Below are 16,255 nucleotides of genomic sequence, written 5' to 3' on the forward strand. Positions count from 1 at the left end.
CATCTATGTTCATCAGTGATATTGGCCTGTAGTTTTCTTTCTTTGTGACATCCTTGCCTGGTTTTGGTATCAAGGTGATGGTGGCCTCGTAGAATGAGTTTGGGAGTGTTCCTTCCTCTGATATTGTTTGGAAGAGTTTGAGAAGGATGGGTGTTAGCTCTTCTCTAAATGTTTGATAGAATTCGCCTGTGAAGCCATCTGGTCCTGGGCTTTTGTTTGATGGAAGATTTTTAATCACAGTTTCAATTTCAGTGCTTGTGATTGGTCTATTCATATTTTCTATTTCTTCCTGATTCAGTCTTGGCAGGTTGTGCATTTCTAAGAATTTGTCCATTTCTTCCAGGTTGTCCATTCTATTGGCATAGAGTTGCTTATAGTAATCTCTCATGATCTTTTGTACTTCTGCAGTGTCAGTTGTTACTTCTCCTTTTTCATTTCTAATTCTATTGATTTGAGTCTTCTCCCTTCTTTTCTTGATGAGTCTGGCTAATGGTTTGTCAATTTTGTTTATCTTCTCAAAGAACCAGCTTTTAGTTTGGTTGATCTTTCCTATCGTTTCCTTCATTTCTTTTTCATTTATTTCTGATCTGATCTTTAGATTTCTTTCCTTCTGCTAACTTTGGGGGTTTTTTGTTCTTCTTTCTCTAATTGCTTTAGGTGCAGGGTCAGGTTGTTTGCTCGAAATGTTTCCTGTTTCTTAAGGTGGGATTGTATTGCTATAAACTTCCCCCTTAGAACTGCTTTTGCTGCGTCCCATAGGTTTTGCGTTGTCGTGTCTCCATTGTCATTTGTTTCTAGGTATTTTTTAATTTCCTCTTTGATTTCTTCAGTGATCACTTCATTATTGAGTAGTGTACTGTTTAGCCTCCATGTGTTTGTATTTTTTACAGATCTTTTCCTGTAATTGATGTCTAGTCTCATAGCATTGTGGTCGGAAAAGATACTTGATACAATTTCAATTTTCTTAAATTTACCAAGGCTTGATTTGTGACCCAAGATATGATCTATCCTGGAGAATGTTCCATGAGCACTTGAGAAAAACGTGTATTCTGTTGTTTTTGGATGGAATGTCCTATAAATATCAATTAAGTCCATCTTGTTTCATGTATCATTTAAAGCTTGTGTTTCCTTATTTATTTTCATTTTGGATTATCTGTCCATTGGTGAAAGTGGGGTGTTAAAGTCCCCTACTATGATTGTGTTACTGTCGATTTCCCTTTTTATGGCTGTTAGTATTTGCCTTATGTATTGAGGTGCTCCTATGTTGGGTGCATAAATATTTACAATTGTTATATCTTCTTCTTGGATCGATCCCTTGATCATTATGCAGTGTCCTTCTTTGTCTCTTCTAATAGTCTTTATTTTAAAGTCTATTTTGTCTGATATAAGAATTGCTACTCCAGCTTTCTTTTGATTTGCATTTGCATGGAATATCTTTTTCCATCCCCTTACTTTCAATCTGTATGTGTCTCTAGGTCTGAAGTGGGTCTCTTGTAGACAGCATATATATGGGTCTTGTTTTTGTATCCATTCAGCCACTTTGTGTCTTTTGGTGGGAACATTTAGTCCATTTACATTTAAGGTAATTATTGATATGTATGTTCCTATTCCCATTTCCTTAATTGCTTTGGGTTCGTTATTGTAGGTATATTCCTTCTGTTGTGTTTCTTGCCTAGAGAAGTTCCTTTAGCATTTGTTGTAAAGCTGGTTTGGTGGTGCTGAACTCTCTCAGCTTTTGCTTGTCTGTAAAGGTTTTAATTTCTCCATCAAATCTGAATGAGATCCTTGCTGGGTAGAGTAATCTTGGTTGCAGGTTCCTCTCCTTCATCACTTTAATTATGTCCTGCCACTCCCTTCTGGCTTGTAGAGTTTCTGCTGAGAGATCAGCTGTTAACCTGATGGGGATTCCCTTGTGTGTTATTTGTTGTTTTTGCCTTGCTGCTTTTAATATGATTTCTTTGTGTTTAATTTTTGACAGTTTGATTAATATGTGTCTTGGCGTATTTCTCCTTGGATTTATTCTTTTTTTTTTTTTTTTTTTTTTGCGGTATACGGGCCTCTCACTGTTGTGGCCTCTCCTGTTGCGGAGCACAGGCTCCGGACGCGCAGGCTCAGCGGCCATGGCTCACGGGCCCAGCTGCTCCATGGCATGTGGGATCTTCCCGGACCAGGGCACGAACCCGTGTCCCCTGCATCGGCAGGTGGACTCTCAACCACTGCGCCACCAGGGAAGCCCCTTGGATTTATTCTGTATGGGACTCTCTGTGCCTCCTGGACTTGATTAACTATTTCCTTTCCCATATTAGGGAAGTTTTCAACTATAATCTCTTCAAATATTTTCTCAGTCCCTTTATTTTTCTCTTCTTCTTCTGGAACCCCTATAATTCGAATGTTGGTGCGTTTAATGTTGTCCCAGAGGTCTCTGAGACTGTCCTCTGTTCTTTTCATTCTTTTTTCTTTATTTTGCTCTGCAGCAGTTATTTCCACTATTTTATCTTCCACCTCACTTATCCCTTCTTCTGCCTCAGTTATTCTGCTATTGATCCCATCTAGAGTATTTTTCATTTCATTTATTGTGTTTTTAATCGATGCTTGATTCATCTTTAGTTCTTCTAGGTCCTTGTTAACTGTTTCTTGCATTTTGTCTATTCTATTTCCAAGATTATGGATCTTGGAAATAGAATCTTGGATCAGCTTTACTATCATTATTCTGAATTCTTTTTCAGGTAGACTGCCTATTACCTCTTCATTTCTTAGGTCTGGTAGGTTTTTATCTTGCTCCTTCACCTGCTGTGTGTTTTTCTGCCTTCTCATTTTGCTTACGTTACTGTGTTTGGGGTCTCCTTTTTGCAGGCTGCAGATTCGTAGTTCCCGTTGTTTTTGGTGTCTGTCCCCAGTGGTTAAGGTTGTTTCAGTAGGTTGTGTAGGCTTCCTGGTGGGGGGGACTAATGCCTGTGTTCTGGTGGTTGAGGCTCGATCTTGTCTTTCTGGTGGACAGGTCCACGTCTGGTGGTGTGTTTTGGGGTGCCTATGGCCTTATTATGTTTTTAGGTAGCCTCTCTGCTAATGGGTGGGGTTGTGTTCCTGCCTTGCTAGTTGCTTGGCATAGGGTGACCATCACTGTAGTTTGCTGGTCGTTGACTGAAGCTGGGTGCTGGTGTTGAGATGGAGATCTCTGGGAGATTTTCGCTGCTTGATATTATGTGGAGCTGGGAGGTCTCTTGTGGACCCGTGTCCTAAAGTTGGCTCTCCCACTTCAGAGGCACAGCACTGACTCCTGGCTGCAGTACCAAGAGCCTTTCATCCACCCGGCTCAGAATAACAGGGAGAAAAAGCAGAAAGAAAGAATTAGTAGAAGAAAGAAAGAGAGAGGGAAAGAAAGGAAGAAGGGAAGAAAGGAAGGAAGGAAGGAAGAAAGAAAGAAAGGAGGGAGGGAGGGAGGAAGGATGGAAAGAGAGACGGAAAGAAAGGAGGGAGGGAGGGAGGAATGAAAGCAAAAGGAAGAGTGAATGGAAGAAGGGAGGGAGGGAGGGAGGAAGGAAAGAAAGAAAGAAAGACAGGAGGGAGGGAGGGAGGAAGGAAAGAAAAAGAAAGTGGAAAGAAGAAGGGTGGGAGGGAAGGAGGGAGGAAAGAAAAAGAAAGAAGGAAACGAGGAGCGGAGGGAGGGAGGGAGGAAGGGAAGGTAGGAAAAAAAGAAAGAGCAGGTAAAGTAAAATAGAATAAAGTATGAAATACAGTAGCGTTATTAAAATTTAAAAGTAATTATTGAAAAAAAAAACGGACCGATAGAACCCTGGGACATATGGTGGAAGCAAAGCTATACAGAGAGAATCTTACACAGAAGATTACACATACACATTCACAAAAAGAGAGCAGGGGGAAAAATCAAAAATCTTGCTCTCCAAGTCCACCTCCTTAATTTGGGATAATTCGTTGTAAAAAGAGGAAAAGGGGGGAAAGTCTTAAATCTTGTCCTCAAAGTCCACTTCCTCAATTTGGGATGATTCGCTGTCCATTCATGCACTCCACAGACGCAGGGCACATCAAATGGACCGTGGAGTTTTAATCCGCTGCCTCCGAGGCTGCACAGAGAGATTTCCCTTTCTCTGCTCTCACAGCTCCCGGGTCTCAGCCTTGGACCTGGCCCCGCCTCTGCGTGTAGGTCGCCGGAGGGTGTCCGTTCTTCGCTCAGACAGGACGGGTTTAAGGGAGCCGCTGATTCGGGGGCTCTGGCTCACTCAGGCAGAGGGGAGGGAGGGGCGCGCAGTGTGGGGCGGGCCTGCGGCGGCAGAGGCCGGCGTGACGTTGCAGCAGCCCGAGGCGCTCCGTGCGCTTTCCCGGGAAAGCCGTCCCCGGGTCCCGGGACCCCGGCAGTGGCGGGGTGCACAGGCCCCCCGGAAGGCGGGTAGGACAGTGACCCGCGCTCGCACACAGGCCCTGCGGCGGCGGCGGCAGCAGCAGCCCCAGCATCCTACACCCGTCTCCGAGGTCCGCGTCTGTCTCCGGCGCTTCCCCAAGCAGCCCTCTTAATGCCCTCTCCTCGCGCACCAGGAAACAAAAGGGAAAAAAGTCTCTTGCCTCTTCGGCAGCTCCAGACCCTTTCCCCGGACTCCCTCCGGGCTAGCCGTGGTGCACTAACTCCTTCAGGCTCTCTTCCTGCCGCCAGCCCCAGTCGCCAGCCCCAGTCCTCTCCCTGCGCTCCGACTGAAAGCCGATACCCGAGCCTCAGCTCCCAGCCCCGCCCGCCCCGGCGGCCGAGCAGACAAGCCTCTCGGGCTGGTGTGTGCCTGAGGGCACCGATCCTCTGTGCCAGAATCTCTCCGCTTTGCCCTCCGCACCCCTGTTGCTGTGCTCTCCTCCGCTACTCCGAAGCTTCCCCCTCCGCCACCTGCAGTCTCCGCCCGCGAAGGGGCTTGTAGTGTGTAGAAACCTTCCCTCCTTCACGGCTCCCTCCCACTGGTGCAGGTCCCGTCCCTATCCTATTGTCTCTGTTTATTCTTTTTTTCTTTTGCCCTACCCAGGTATGTGGGGAGTTTCTTGCCTTTTGGGGGGTCTGAGGTCTTCTGTCAGCGTTCAGTAGGTGTTCTGTAGGAGTTGTTCCATGTGTAGATGAATTTCTGATGTATGTGTGGGGAGGAAGGTGATCTCCACGTCTTACTCTTCCGCCATCTTCCTCCGGGGCCCTCCAACGACATTCTTAATAATACATTCTGACCATATCAAGTATGGACAATGTTAGCACGTTCTTAAAGAGTGAGTTATGGGACCTTATGTGGGGACATCTCCACACGTCACCATCCCCAGAGTGAACTGGAAATCAAAGTCTCCACTTAATGTTTCGGCGTCGTTTTCCCTTTGCTGGTCAAAAAGAAGAATCTTGTCTTGCCATGGAGTCCTCCTTTATTTCTACCTTGGATTCTGCGTCATTAGAAGCCCTGGATTGATCTCTGGAGACTAGACTCCTGTATCTGGGAAACCCTGGTCTGCCGCCTTTCCACCTTCCAGCCCATGTGCACACATCCCGTCCCACTCCTCACCTCCCACAGTTCTTGTCCTCACCTGTGACTGATCGTCTAAGGAACAGGAAGGAAGTGATACACACTGAGGCCCAATCACTATGTTTAAAAATCTCGACTTAGGGTTGGCACATTATGCCCCGGGGGCTATATCCAGCCCACCAAGTGGTTTTTACAGTGTTTAATTGGGGAAAAAACAGAAGAGCTCATGATACATGAAAACTCTACGAAATTCAAATATCAATGTCAATAAACAAACGTTGGTTCACAGCCACACCCACTCATTTAAAAAAAAAGAAAAAAGAGTGAGTTATGATTTCCATGACAGCAACGACGGTAAACGACTGGGTATTATCTTTTGACACTGTATTATTGATTCAGTGGAACACTGGCCATTCCATATAACCCTATGCAACACATATATCAACTACTTCTTTAGCTACTGCAGGCGGTAGTAAGTGGTAAAGAACATATACCTGAGAGTAAAGAGAAATTACATTTATATACAATTGGTCCATTTAGTATTCATCCCCGTCAGGATCATTATCTCTCTTGGACAGTTTCTGACCAGAAAAACCGGTGTTTCTAAACTCTTAGGCTATAATAGAACATAACCTTTAAAAACATACTTGTATAGAACCAAACCAACATAAAGTCATTTTTCTGAAATGGGTAAAGGCAGACAGAAGGTGAAATCATTAAAAACATATGGTCAAAGAGGTCTTCTAAAACAGCTTAGTGGAAGGCAGCCAAGCAAATGCACTTAATCAATACATATTGCTAAATATAATGAAGAGGAAAACAGAGAAAAAATTTTTTTTCATGCTTTGCTGATACACAGATATGAGCTTTCCAGGGCAGCCATAGATATAAAACACTGTAATTGAGGAAATGGCCCAATCTCCTGGTAGGGTCATGCCATCTGAAACAGGTCAAAGAATGGAAGAAGCTAAGAAAAGGAAGTTGCAGTGCTGGGTAAATTGCTCTTGGCCCCTGGGCAGAGGTTTGGGATTTGGGGTTATGATAGGTTCCATCAGTCAAATAATTCGTTGTGAGGCATCTATTCTCATTTAGGGTACCCTAGAGAGAAAGGCAGAAAGTGTTCAATCTGGGTCCAAGTCTATCTTTCAGGGTTGGGATGGGGGCACAGAGCAAAGACAGACAAACCCGGGAAAGGAAGGAAGAGTGACGTAGGGGATATAATTATATAATTTAAATAGTTTTGTGGATAAAGGCTTTTACCAAAGCTCTCATAGTAATTATTTGAAACCACCACTGAAAGTCTCCTGAACACTTATTTTGAGCTTGGCATTAAATATTCTCCAGCGGCGGCGGTGACTCAAGGGCAGGAGGAAGTGTCCTGGAGGAACTGGATGGGCAGACATCCAGTCTCTCGTATGGCCTTCAATTCAGCCAGAAGAGGCTGCACAGAATATACAGCCGATTTTTTGAAAATAAGCAAATTACCAAATCAATGGTTTGGAGAAAGTAACAACTGGGGTCTGTGAGAAATTCTTACCCAGAACCACAAAGAAAGCTGATGTTGGGCCCATTTTCCTAATGATTTGAATTAATTAATGTAGGAATACAGAGGAATCATTATCTGCTGTGTTTTCTCACTGCAAATTCCAGATGCACTCCATTTCCATTATTTCCTACATCCATTCAAATAAATCTATGTACAACTGTCATAGTAAAACAAAATATAGGGTCATTCCTGAATTTCATAAATACAAGATGCCCAAACACCACCATCTCCCAGAAGAGCATTCCTCTTTCAGCTGCTCTGCAGTCCTGGTGGTGAGTGGGAGAGGAGGTAGGGACAAGCTGGCAAATGTGGGGCATGCCTTCCAGAATGTTTTTTTCTGAGACTGAGTCCCCTTTGCCTCTGGAGAAGGAAGGGTTATTTAAGAACAAAAAGAAAAACAGTTTTGGACTTAGAGCAATCTAGGTCAAAATTCAGGATCCCACAGTCGTTAGCTTTGTGAGCTCAAAGTCTCCATCTGTATTTGAGACAGACACCATCATCCGTATAGGAGCAGAGGCTAATGCATGCAGATTTACCTGGCACATAGGTTTCCTGTAAACTGTCAATTTTATGGCTATGTTGATTCATCAAAAGATACAAAAAAAGAGATACAAAAAAAGTCAAAAGGCATGGTCTGCTCACCTCAAAAATGCCATCAAGCTGTTGGGAGATGGCAAGAGGACAGACTGATTAGAAGGCATTTATCCATAATTCTAGGTCTCAGAGAGTCTTAGAAGAGCTCAGATGTTTAGCCAAAAAAAAAGATAAAGAATATTCAGGCTTAGGGGGAGGAAGAATTTCTCAGAACAGCAACACTATGAATCTGTGAACAACTTCACTTAGGGATCTGAACACAACCCAAGATTACAGCATTTTGTTTGAGCAAAGGGGACACATTTTGTTTTTATGAGACCAAACAATGGGTTTGATGGAACTTTTTCAACCACAGTCTTTGGCTTGTGGCAGACACCGTCTTAAATCAGAGGAACAGAGAACAGATTATTTGTTCTTATGTTATTTTCTTTTTTTGTAATGTTTATATATATTTTTTACTAACCCGTTTCTCTCAAACTGAACAAAGTTGGCTTTCTTCACTGAGAGCTACTTGAAGTAAGCCGTGTGCCAGACAGTATTTGAACAATCATCCTGCAATGGGACATTATAAAAACATATCTTTGCTTTTGATAGGGATACATTAACACCTTAAAAGTTAAACTGAGATCTTAAACATTTTCAGGCCAAAAAAGCTGAAACAGCTTTGCTAATGGCAAAAGAGAATTCACAATACTAAAGTTCCAGAGCTGGCAGTGGAGGAAAACTCAGTGTAGTTTAAAACCTGCCTGAACTATTTTTCAAAGCAATACAAAATGTATTCTATTAGACTCATGGGACATATCAAGACAAAACTTGAAGTAGCCTCAATTCTCTTTTTTCCCCTCCTTTTCCGGAGTCAAGTCAATAACTTGCTTATTCTGGATTTCTTTCAGAAGCTGTTCAACAGTGACTGGTTCCCCAAGCAGTAAGGTTTGTCTGCATAATACATATAAGTCGAGCTTAAAAGGGTACAGATGACAACTTCACCATTTATGTCATGAATGCCTGTAAGTTACATTTGAAGCTTACATGGTGTTAGGAAATCAAATTCAGATAGGAAAAAAAAATGTGCAATCCCATAAAGGGCTTTCTTTTACCATGGTGTTGAAAAATATATATTCTTATCCTTGTTAATATGAAATGTGGTTACCAATTCATTTTCTGTAAAATATATGAGTGAGGGAAAACACTGTTATCCATAATCAAACCTAGGCTGGCTTAAGTTCATATTTGCAAATTAAGTAGAGAAATTTAAGTAGTGAGGAGGGCAGCTGTTTAAAATCACCTCTTACAGCAGCTGGCAAAACGAAACTCCCCCTACCCCCAGGAATAATGATGCTAAAAGAAATTATAATGATCATGATAATGGTCCATACTTCTTAAATGCTTACTAAATCCCAGACATTGTACTTAAAAGGTACTGTTTTGTTTAATCCTCACAACAACATCCTAGAGATGGATATTATTATTATTCTTATTTTATAAGAGTCACTGGCAGCTGAGGCCCAGAAAACTCTATTTTCTTAGACTCTGGATTCCAGTGACTTAGATACATCCTCCAGGGCTGCTTAGCACTAGAGGTCAAGTTAACCTTTCAAGATTGGGCATAATAGTATCTGCCTACTAATGTTTTCAGGTGTAAATGTGATTGTCCCTGTAAAATCCTTAGTCCAGTACTTAGTACAAAAAATAAGCACTTATAAACATAAGCTAGTGTTTTTCTTATGACTATAATAGCCATGCATAGAACCCTGCAGGGGTAAGCAGAGTTCCCTTTTCACACAGTCAAAAAGCTGCATTTTCCTTTGGGATCCATACTCTGCTTCCTTATATTGGGTGCTGACTCCTAATCAGGCTAAATGTAAATGTCAACAGAAGCAGAAACTGAAAAAACTGTGCCCAGATGATCAGAAGGAGAGGTGGGCAGGGCTTCTCAGGAGTTCAACTTGGGAAAACTGGAAGCCTTTTGACTCTGAGTGGAAGAAATTTATTTCTCCAAGTTCCTCACATACATATTTAACCATCATTTCTGTTGATTCAATAAATATATAGTAAGTAATTTTCCTCTCTGCCCCTTTTTGTTTCCTAGGGAAGCCAGACAGTAGAAAAGAAGAGAAAAAACAACAAGAACAAATTTAAGATCCAGCCCTACCTCTCAGGACAGATCCCACAACTCTCCACATAAAAAAGATGCTAAAAGGAGGAGAGGCCAAGGTTACAGTATATCATGTGAGACTCAAGAAAGATGATTTGGGTACCTACAGAGTTGATGGCTTAAGAAATTATGGTTCCTCCCACCTACCCAGACTTGACAAATGAGGGTAGTGAAATCCTGAGCTATCTCAACGAATCAGTCTTCAATTTCTTTCTACCTTTTAGAAAAAGTTAGATCATATCCATCAAAAAAGATATTCTGGGTCACCTGAAAGTATTTCCAGAGATTCACAGAGTTGGTATGCTATGGGGGATATGAATACTACAATAATCACACTCCTTAATATAACATCAACTCAGTCCTTCCAGAATTGTTTTACTACATTTTGAAAGATGCTGTAATCAGACACTGGGAGCTAAAGATAGGTCACATAGGAGGTTCCCTAGTTCTTAGCTCACATTTTCAGATGTTTCCAGTTTTAACAGACAGACAGGATCTAGGTCATTAAGTGGAAGGGATTTCTGTGAATTTAATGGGATATTTCCTGGGCATTTCTGTAGAGTTAGGGAAGAAGTACAAAATATCCTTCAAGCCAGTAATTTAAAATTCGTGCTTTTGCAGACCCTTAAGAAAATGTCTCATACCAAGATCATAATCAGAACCCCTAACAAAGTGGTTCAAAGTCACATGATAGAAAATTCTGTTACCTAACAAATATCTAATAGACTCTGATCTACTTTAGATGATTAAAGATGCCCCTCCATGAAATTCTTACTTTCTAAATTAAAACAAATATGATCAAGCTTTTTAAGAAACTCTTTTGCTGACACTGTCAGGTAACTGGGTGAGAACACCTAGCTTTGCTCTCAGGTGTCATACTAGCAGGGCGTGCTGCTTTTGATGTGAAAGGAACCGGCAATGCACAGAGGCAGAAAAGCCCATCAGATTCCACATTAGGTCTGTAGAGCAAGACTTCAACATAGACTATTTTTCTATACAGTTTTGTAACATATCCTTTTTATAAGTGCCATGCCTTGTGCTAACCATACCAATCCAAGGGTAACATTACCCTCACCTGACAGGCAGCACAAGTGGCTCAGAGAAGTTATCTAATTTCACTTTGCGCAGGGTGCCCCACTCAGGTGGGGCAGAACTGTACCTTAACCACTGTGCTACTGCACAGAATGATTTGAGTACATTAAAATTGTCACTTGAGGGCTCCCCTGGTGGCGCAGTGGTTGAGAGTCCGCCTGCTGATGCAGGGGACACGGGTTCGTGCCCCGGTCCGGGAGGGTCCCGTGTGCCGAGGAGCGGCTGGGCCCGTGAGCCATGGCCGCTGAGCCTGCGCGTCCGGAGCTTGTGCTCCACAACGGGAGAGGCCACAACAGTGAGAGGCCCGCGTACCGCAAAAAAAAAAAAAAAAAAAAATTGTCACTTGACAAAACTCTGAACACCCACAATTTATTTCCTATTATATTAATATTATTTCCTAAGATGGCATGTTCCTAAGTTTATCACCCAAATGTTAATTATTTTCTGTGCTGATGGAGTGGTAACCCTATCTCTTATTATTATCAGTACAATTTGAACACATAGGATGCTTTTCTTTTCCATGGCAATGAAAAATAAATAATGATTTACCTAGACTCATTCTAATGACCTGCCTGAAATCTCAGCCATGGGTTGTATGACACAAGATCTGAAGGAGCTATGATGCAAAGTGCTGTTTCCTTTCCTGCTGAGAAGCAAATGAGTTTGCCACAGCAGGTCTGACCCCAGACAGCCAGATTTGTAAAGTCACCACTTAACTCTCTGGAAGAAAAACCTTCTCCAGACAGCAGTGCGAGAACCCAAGGTAGCCTGGAGCTGGATGAGTCTGTCAGTTCATTCAGCCATAGTGTTTGCCTGTGATCTTCCACACCTAACTGGCACTTGAATTGCTAAGGACATTTCTAAACACTTTGTTCTTTAAGTACCAGATATGATTGATTACTACCAAACTTAAAACTGATACACAACCTTTTTTTTGTTTTTAAAGGAAGCCCTTAATTAAACCTTATTCAGTGACTCATTTCTCAAATATTTATGGAGTACAAACTATGGGCTAGGCAACTTGCTGGGGAGTGAGAGAGAATGGCAAACCAAAACAGACAGACGGGTGTCCCTGCTCTCACTAAAATTAAGTATTCCCCTGAGGTTCTACGTTTGCTCCTGCAGCAATAGGTAGTACAAGTACCTTTGAGGTGTTTATTACTTAAAAAAAAAAATTATTTATTTATTTGGCCCCATCAGGTCTTCGTTGAGGCACGCGGGCTCAGTAGCTGCGGCACTCAGGCTCTCTAGTTGTGGCACATGGGCTCCAGAGTGCGCAGCCTCAATAGTTGTGGCACGTGGGCTTAGTTGCCCCATGGCACATGGGATCTTAGTTCCCTGACCAGGGATTGAACCTGCATCTCCTGCATTGGAAGGTGGATTGTTAGCCACTGGACCACCAGAGAAGTCCCATTGAGGTGTTTATTACTTTTTTTTTTTTTTTTTTTTTTTTTTGCATTACGTGGGCTTCTCACTGCTGTGGCCTCTCCCGTTGCGGAGCACAGGCTCTGGACGCGCAGGCCCAACAGCCATGGCTCACGGGCCCAGCCGCTCCGCGGCATGTGGGATCTTCCCAGACCGGGGCACGAACCCGTGTCCCCTGCATCGGCAGGCGGACTCCCAACCACTGCGCCACCAGGGAAGCCTGTTTATTACTTTTGAGTTGCCATCTTGGAAACTTCAAAATGGAAATAAATAAACCTGTCTTAACAATACATAATTCAGTACATTGAATATTTTTGGTATTTCAGTTTTCTTTTTTTCTTGAGATTGCTATTTACATCACTTGATACTTAAAACACTTCAAGACTGTGTTTGTCTAAGAGTTGGGGAAAAATGATGAAACAGATGAAAACAAAAGAAGCAATGCTAGCACACTCTACATAAAGTGAAAGCCTAAATCCAGACAAAAAGGATGTCAAATCAAGCATGGTCATGCTTTTGCTTTGACCTCACAGGTCCCACTTCTGACTTCCTTCAAGTGTCAGAAAACCTGGGTACCACGTGTAACCCATGATGCTCACAAAGGCCTAATGGTCTACAGGGATTATGGGGATGTTTACACTGAGGGTCTTGTAATGTTGTAAACAACTGCAACCCAGTTCTGTAACCACCTTCGATGGCTCCTTCTCAGGGACCCCATGGGATAAGTTTCCCTGAATTTCACACCACATTGCTGGCATTGGTGCCCCCATTTCCTCCTCCCTAACTCTTATCCTGGTCCCTTACCTGCACCCCATGCCTCCCACCCTTCCAATTTGCCTATGTAGAACTGCTTCTACATATCACACCTCTTTTAAGAGGCTGATGTAATTGCTTCCCTCGCCTATGAAGGCAAATTCTCAAACCTGGCCCAGCTTTCCACAGCTGACCCGAGACTAGCTCTCCAGTTTTAACCCCGCTCTCTCATTTTTTTATGGCTGCTTTATAAATACTGTGCCACCATTAAAATGAATTAGGTAGCTTCACACAGACCATTATAAAACAATTGTTCAGATATATTAAGTGAGAAAAGCAAAGTGCAGTATCAAGCAGTGTGGACAGCATGCTGCAATTTGTGTTTAACAACAAAGGATGCATCCACAGACATGCACATATATCCCTTAGGTAAGTCAGAACATCTCTGGACAAACACACAAGACTGGAACTAGTGACCGTCCCTAGGGAGGTAAACGAATAGGCCGGGTGTAAAGGTGGGAGATTCATTTTTTGCCACCTGTACTTTCCCTTTTTGTAACTTTTAAATTTTACATTCTGTGCCTACATTTATTCAAACAAAACATACTTAAAAAATTATAACCTTGTGCTCAAGTTTAATGTTCCTCTTTCATGCCCCAAATATGCCTTGAACTTACTTCCAGTAACTTTCAGCTTTTTCTGCTTTTGTTCCCCTTACTCAGGTACTCACTTCTATGTAACTAAATGCCACTTACTTTGTAAATAGTTCCTTAAACATCGTGATATTTTCACAGCAAGCTATCTACCTTATTTACATATCTGTTACTTGTATGCACTTTACTTCCCTTATTATTTATAAGCTTCTGGAGGGCTGGCTTTCTTTTTGCGCGCACGCGCGCGCATGTGTGTGTGTTTAGGATTAAAGCTTCGTTCACAAAAAGCACTTCCCCAATAATGAAAGGCATAAACAACTCTCATAATTGCAAAATCATATATTATTCTTCAGGCTACAAGGTGCTTAAAGATTTCACAAGAAAGGGAAGAGTATCACAAGTATTGTTTTAAGGACAAATAATAAAGAGATCATCATTTCAGTTTAAAAGTCAGAAGCTAAATACTTCTTACATGTAATTTGTTTTATATCCAACTTCAAAACATCTGCCTCTTCATCATCCCTTCTACAGAGCTGGTCTCGGCTTCTCCAACATCCCTAATTATCAGGTTTGCTCTGCTCTTTGCGTCACAATGACTATTTCAAGCAGTAGTATAATCACCTCTCCTGTTCTGTCTTCCACCTTAAATTGCACTCACCTTTCCTTTAAAATATTTACAGGTCATTTGACCTACTTTCTTTTTATTTTGTTAACTTTTATTTTACACTATATTCCTAAAAAATCTTTCCCTCTTTTCCAAATATGACTTCATGTGATCACAGCCATGAAAAAAGACATCCTAGGAATTCATATTTCAGCCCAGAAGTTAGGACATTAAAAAAAAAACTTGAGGGGCTTCCCTGGTGGCACAGTGGTTAAGAATCCGTCCGCCAATGCAGGGGACATGGGATTGAGCTGTGGTCTGGGAAGATCCCACATGCCACGGAGCAACTAAGCCCGTGTGCCACAACTACTGAGCCTGTGCTCTAGAGCCCGTGAGTCACAACTACTGAAACCCGCACGCCACAACTACTGAAACCCGTGTGCCTAGAGCCCATGCTCTGCAACAAGAGAAGCCACTGCAATGAGAAGCCCGCACACTGCAATGAAGAGTAGCCCCCGCTCGCCGCAACTAGAGAAAGCCCTCGTGCGGCAACGAAGACCCAACGCAGCCAAAAAAATGATAAAAAACAAAAAACAACTTGACTATTGGTTATTTGGTGTTGTTCAACAGCTTTCACATTTTTTAAAAAGAAGCAAAATATCAACACTGGAAGCTAAAGCAGACATTAAATGCTTAATATACAAAATACCCAGGCAGATACAAATAAGTTGCAGTCACTCAGCAACCTCCTGACATAATGCTTTTGTAAAGCAGCTTTCTTGTCTCACAACATTAAGCAAATCACTTAGCAATTTCTTTTAGCTGTCACAGATACAAAGCTAGCATCTATTTACATCAATGGTTCAAAACAGTGTACGTTTGTTCTAGCAGAACAATAGTAGTAAGGTATCTTTTAACCTCAGGAAAATAAAATATTTCTACAGTTAGCTGAATATAAAATAAAATGCTACAAGTTAATTAAGTTATTAAAGGTTTTTTTTTTAAAAGATAATCTTACTTACATCAAGAGAGCCTTCATTTATAACAATCATTCCCATGTTCTTCCTCAAAAGTTTGCAGGAGTGTCCTATGTCCAAACAGAGTAAATTGATTGATATAATTAATTTCTCTAGAGAGAAGAGGTGAAGACGTTAAAATGATAATACTACAAAATTCTAAATTTTATTTTTTATCTATTTTATTTGATAAAATTAAAATTTTATCTATTTTAATAGAAGTGATGGCAGTCAGCTGTTTTCTAGGTTTGCAGGAAGTTTAAAAAAGAAATGCTCTTGCTTGCTGTAAGAGGGATAAGATACAAGGACATTACCTGGAGTGTTAAGGCTGTCTTGATAAACAAATATGGAAGAGATTATAGTAAGGATTCTCAACGTCCTGAAAAATGATAAATGTGTATGGAATATCCTTCACGATGACCAACACGAAGAGAAGATGGGCCAGTGGTTGTTTTGGGAGAAGGGTTCAGGAGGGTTGTCTGGCTCTCTCTTGGACCATTGATCCCATCACAATCTTCCTGCCCTTGGATTGCATCACATCCTCTACTCTCCTGCCCTCTCTTGCTTTGCTATACTTGCTTCAGGGCAAAATCACCTGCTGATTAAACCAACTCGGCTCACTCCGCACCTGTCTGCCTAAAGCTGAACGTGGCTGGAGAAAAACAGGCAACCTTGTTGGCGGGCCTCACATTTAAAACAATACCATCTACACTCACTCCCTTTGTGATCTCATTCCTTCCTAAGGTTTTAAACACCATCTAAATGTTGACCATTCTAGAACTCATAAATCCCATTCAGACCTCCTTCCTGAACTCTAGACTCTCACATGCCAGTGCCTACTTAATAGCAGACGTTTAGGTGTAAAATAGGCATCTCAAACTGAACATATCCAAAAACCAGGCTCTTAATCACCCCCCAG

At 42.0% G+C, this 16,255-nt stretch overlaps 2 protein-coding genes across 5 annotated transcripts in view; one reads left to right on the top strand and one right to left on the bottom strand.

The window, feature by feature from the left end:
• Positions 1-16,255, bottom strand: part of ATP8A1 (ATPase phospholipid transporting 8A1) — a 242,792-nt gene that overhangs the window by 87,806 nt on the left and 138,731 nt on the right. For all 4 annotated transcript variants that reach the window (XM_082611029.1, XM_082611027.1, XM_082611028.1 and 1 more), the window contains one exon: positions 15,343-15,407. In XM_082611029.1, coding sequence (XP_082467155.1) covers positions 15,343-15,407 — 65 coding nt within the window. The remainder of the gene's footprint in view (positions 1-15,342; positions 15,408-16,255) is intronic.
• LOC309795273 (uncharacterized protein) lies at positions 3,314-4,578 on the top strand. Its single transcript, XM_082607489.1, has 2 exons — positions 3,314-3,505; positions 3,568-4,578. Exon 2 carries the CDS (start codon positions 4,048-4,050, stop codon positions 4,528-4,530), a length of 483 nt encoding a protein of 160 aa, XP_082463615.1. The 5' UTR covers positions 3,314-3,505; positions 3,568-4,047; the 3' UTR covers positions 4,531-4,578.

The sequence above is a fragment of the Mesoplodon mirus genome (assembly GCF_964341445.2).
Source record: "Mesoplodon mirus genome assembly, chromosome: 2".
In the NCBI taxonomy this organism is placed as follows: Eukaryota; Metazoa; Chordata; class Mammalia; order Artiodactyla; family Ziphiidae; genus Mesoplodon; species Mesoplodon mirus.

Excerpts from the sequence above, each read along its gene's own strand:
- LOC309795273 (XM_082607489.1), top strand. The coding sequence starts at position 4,048 with ATGGACCGTGGAGTTTTAATCCGCTGCCTCCGAGGCTGCACAGAGAGA.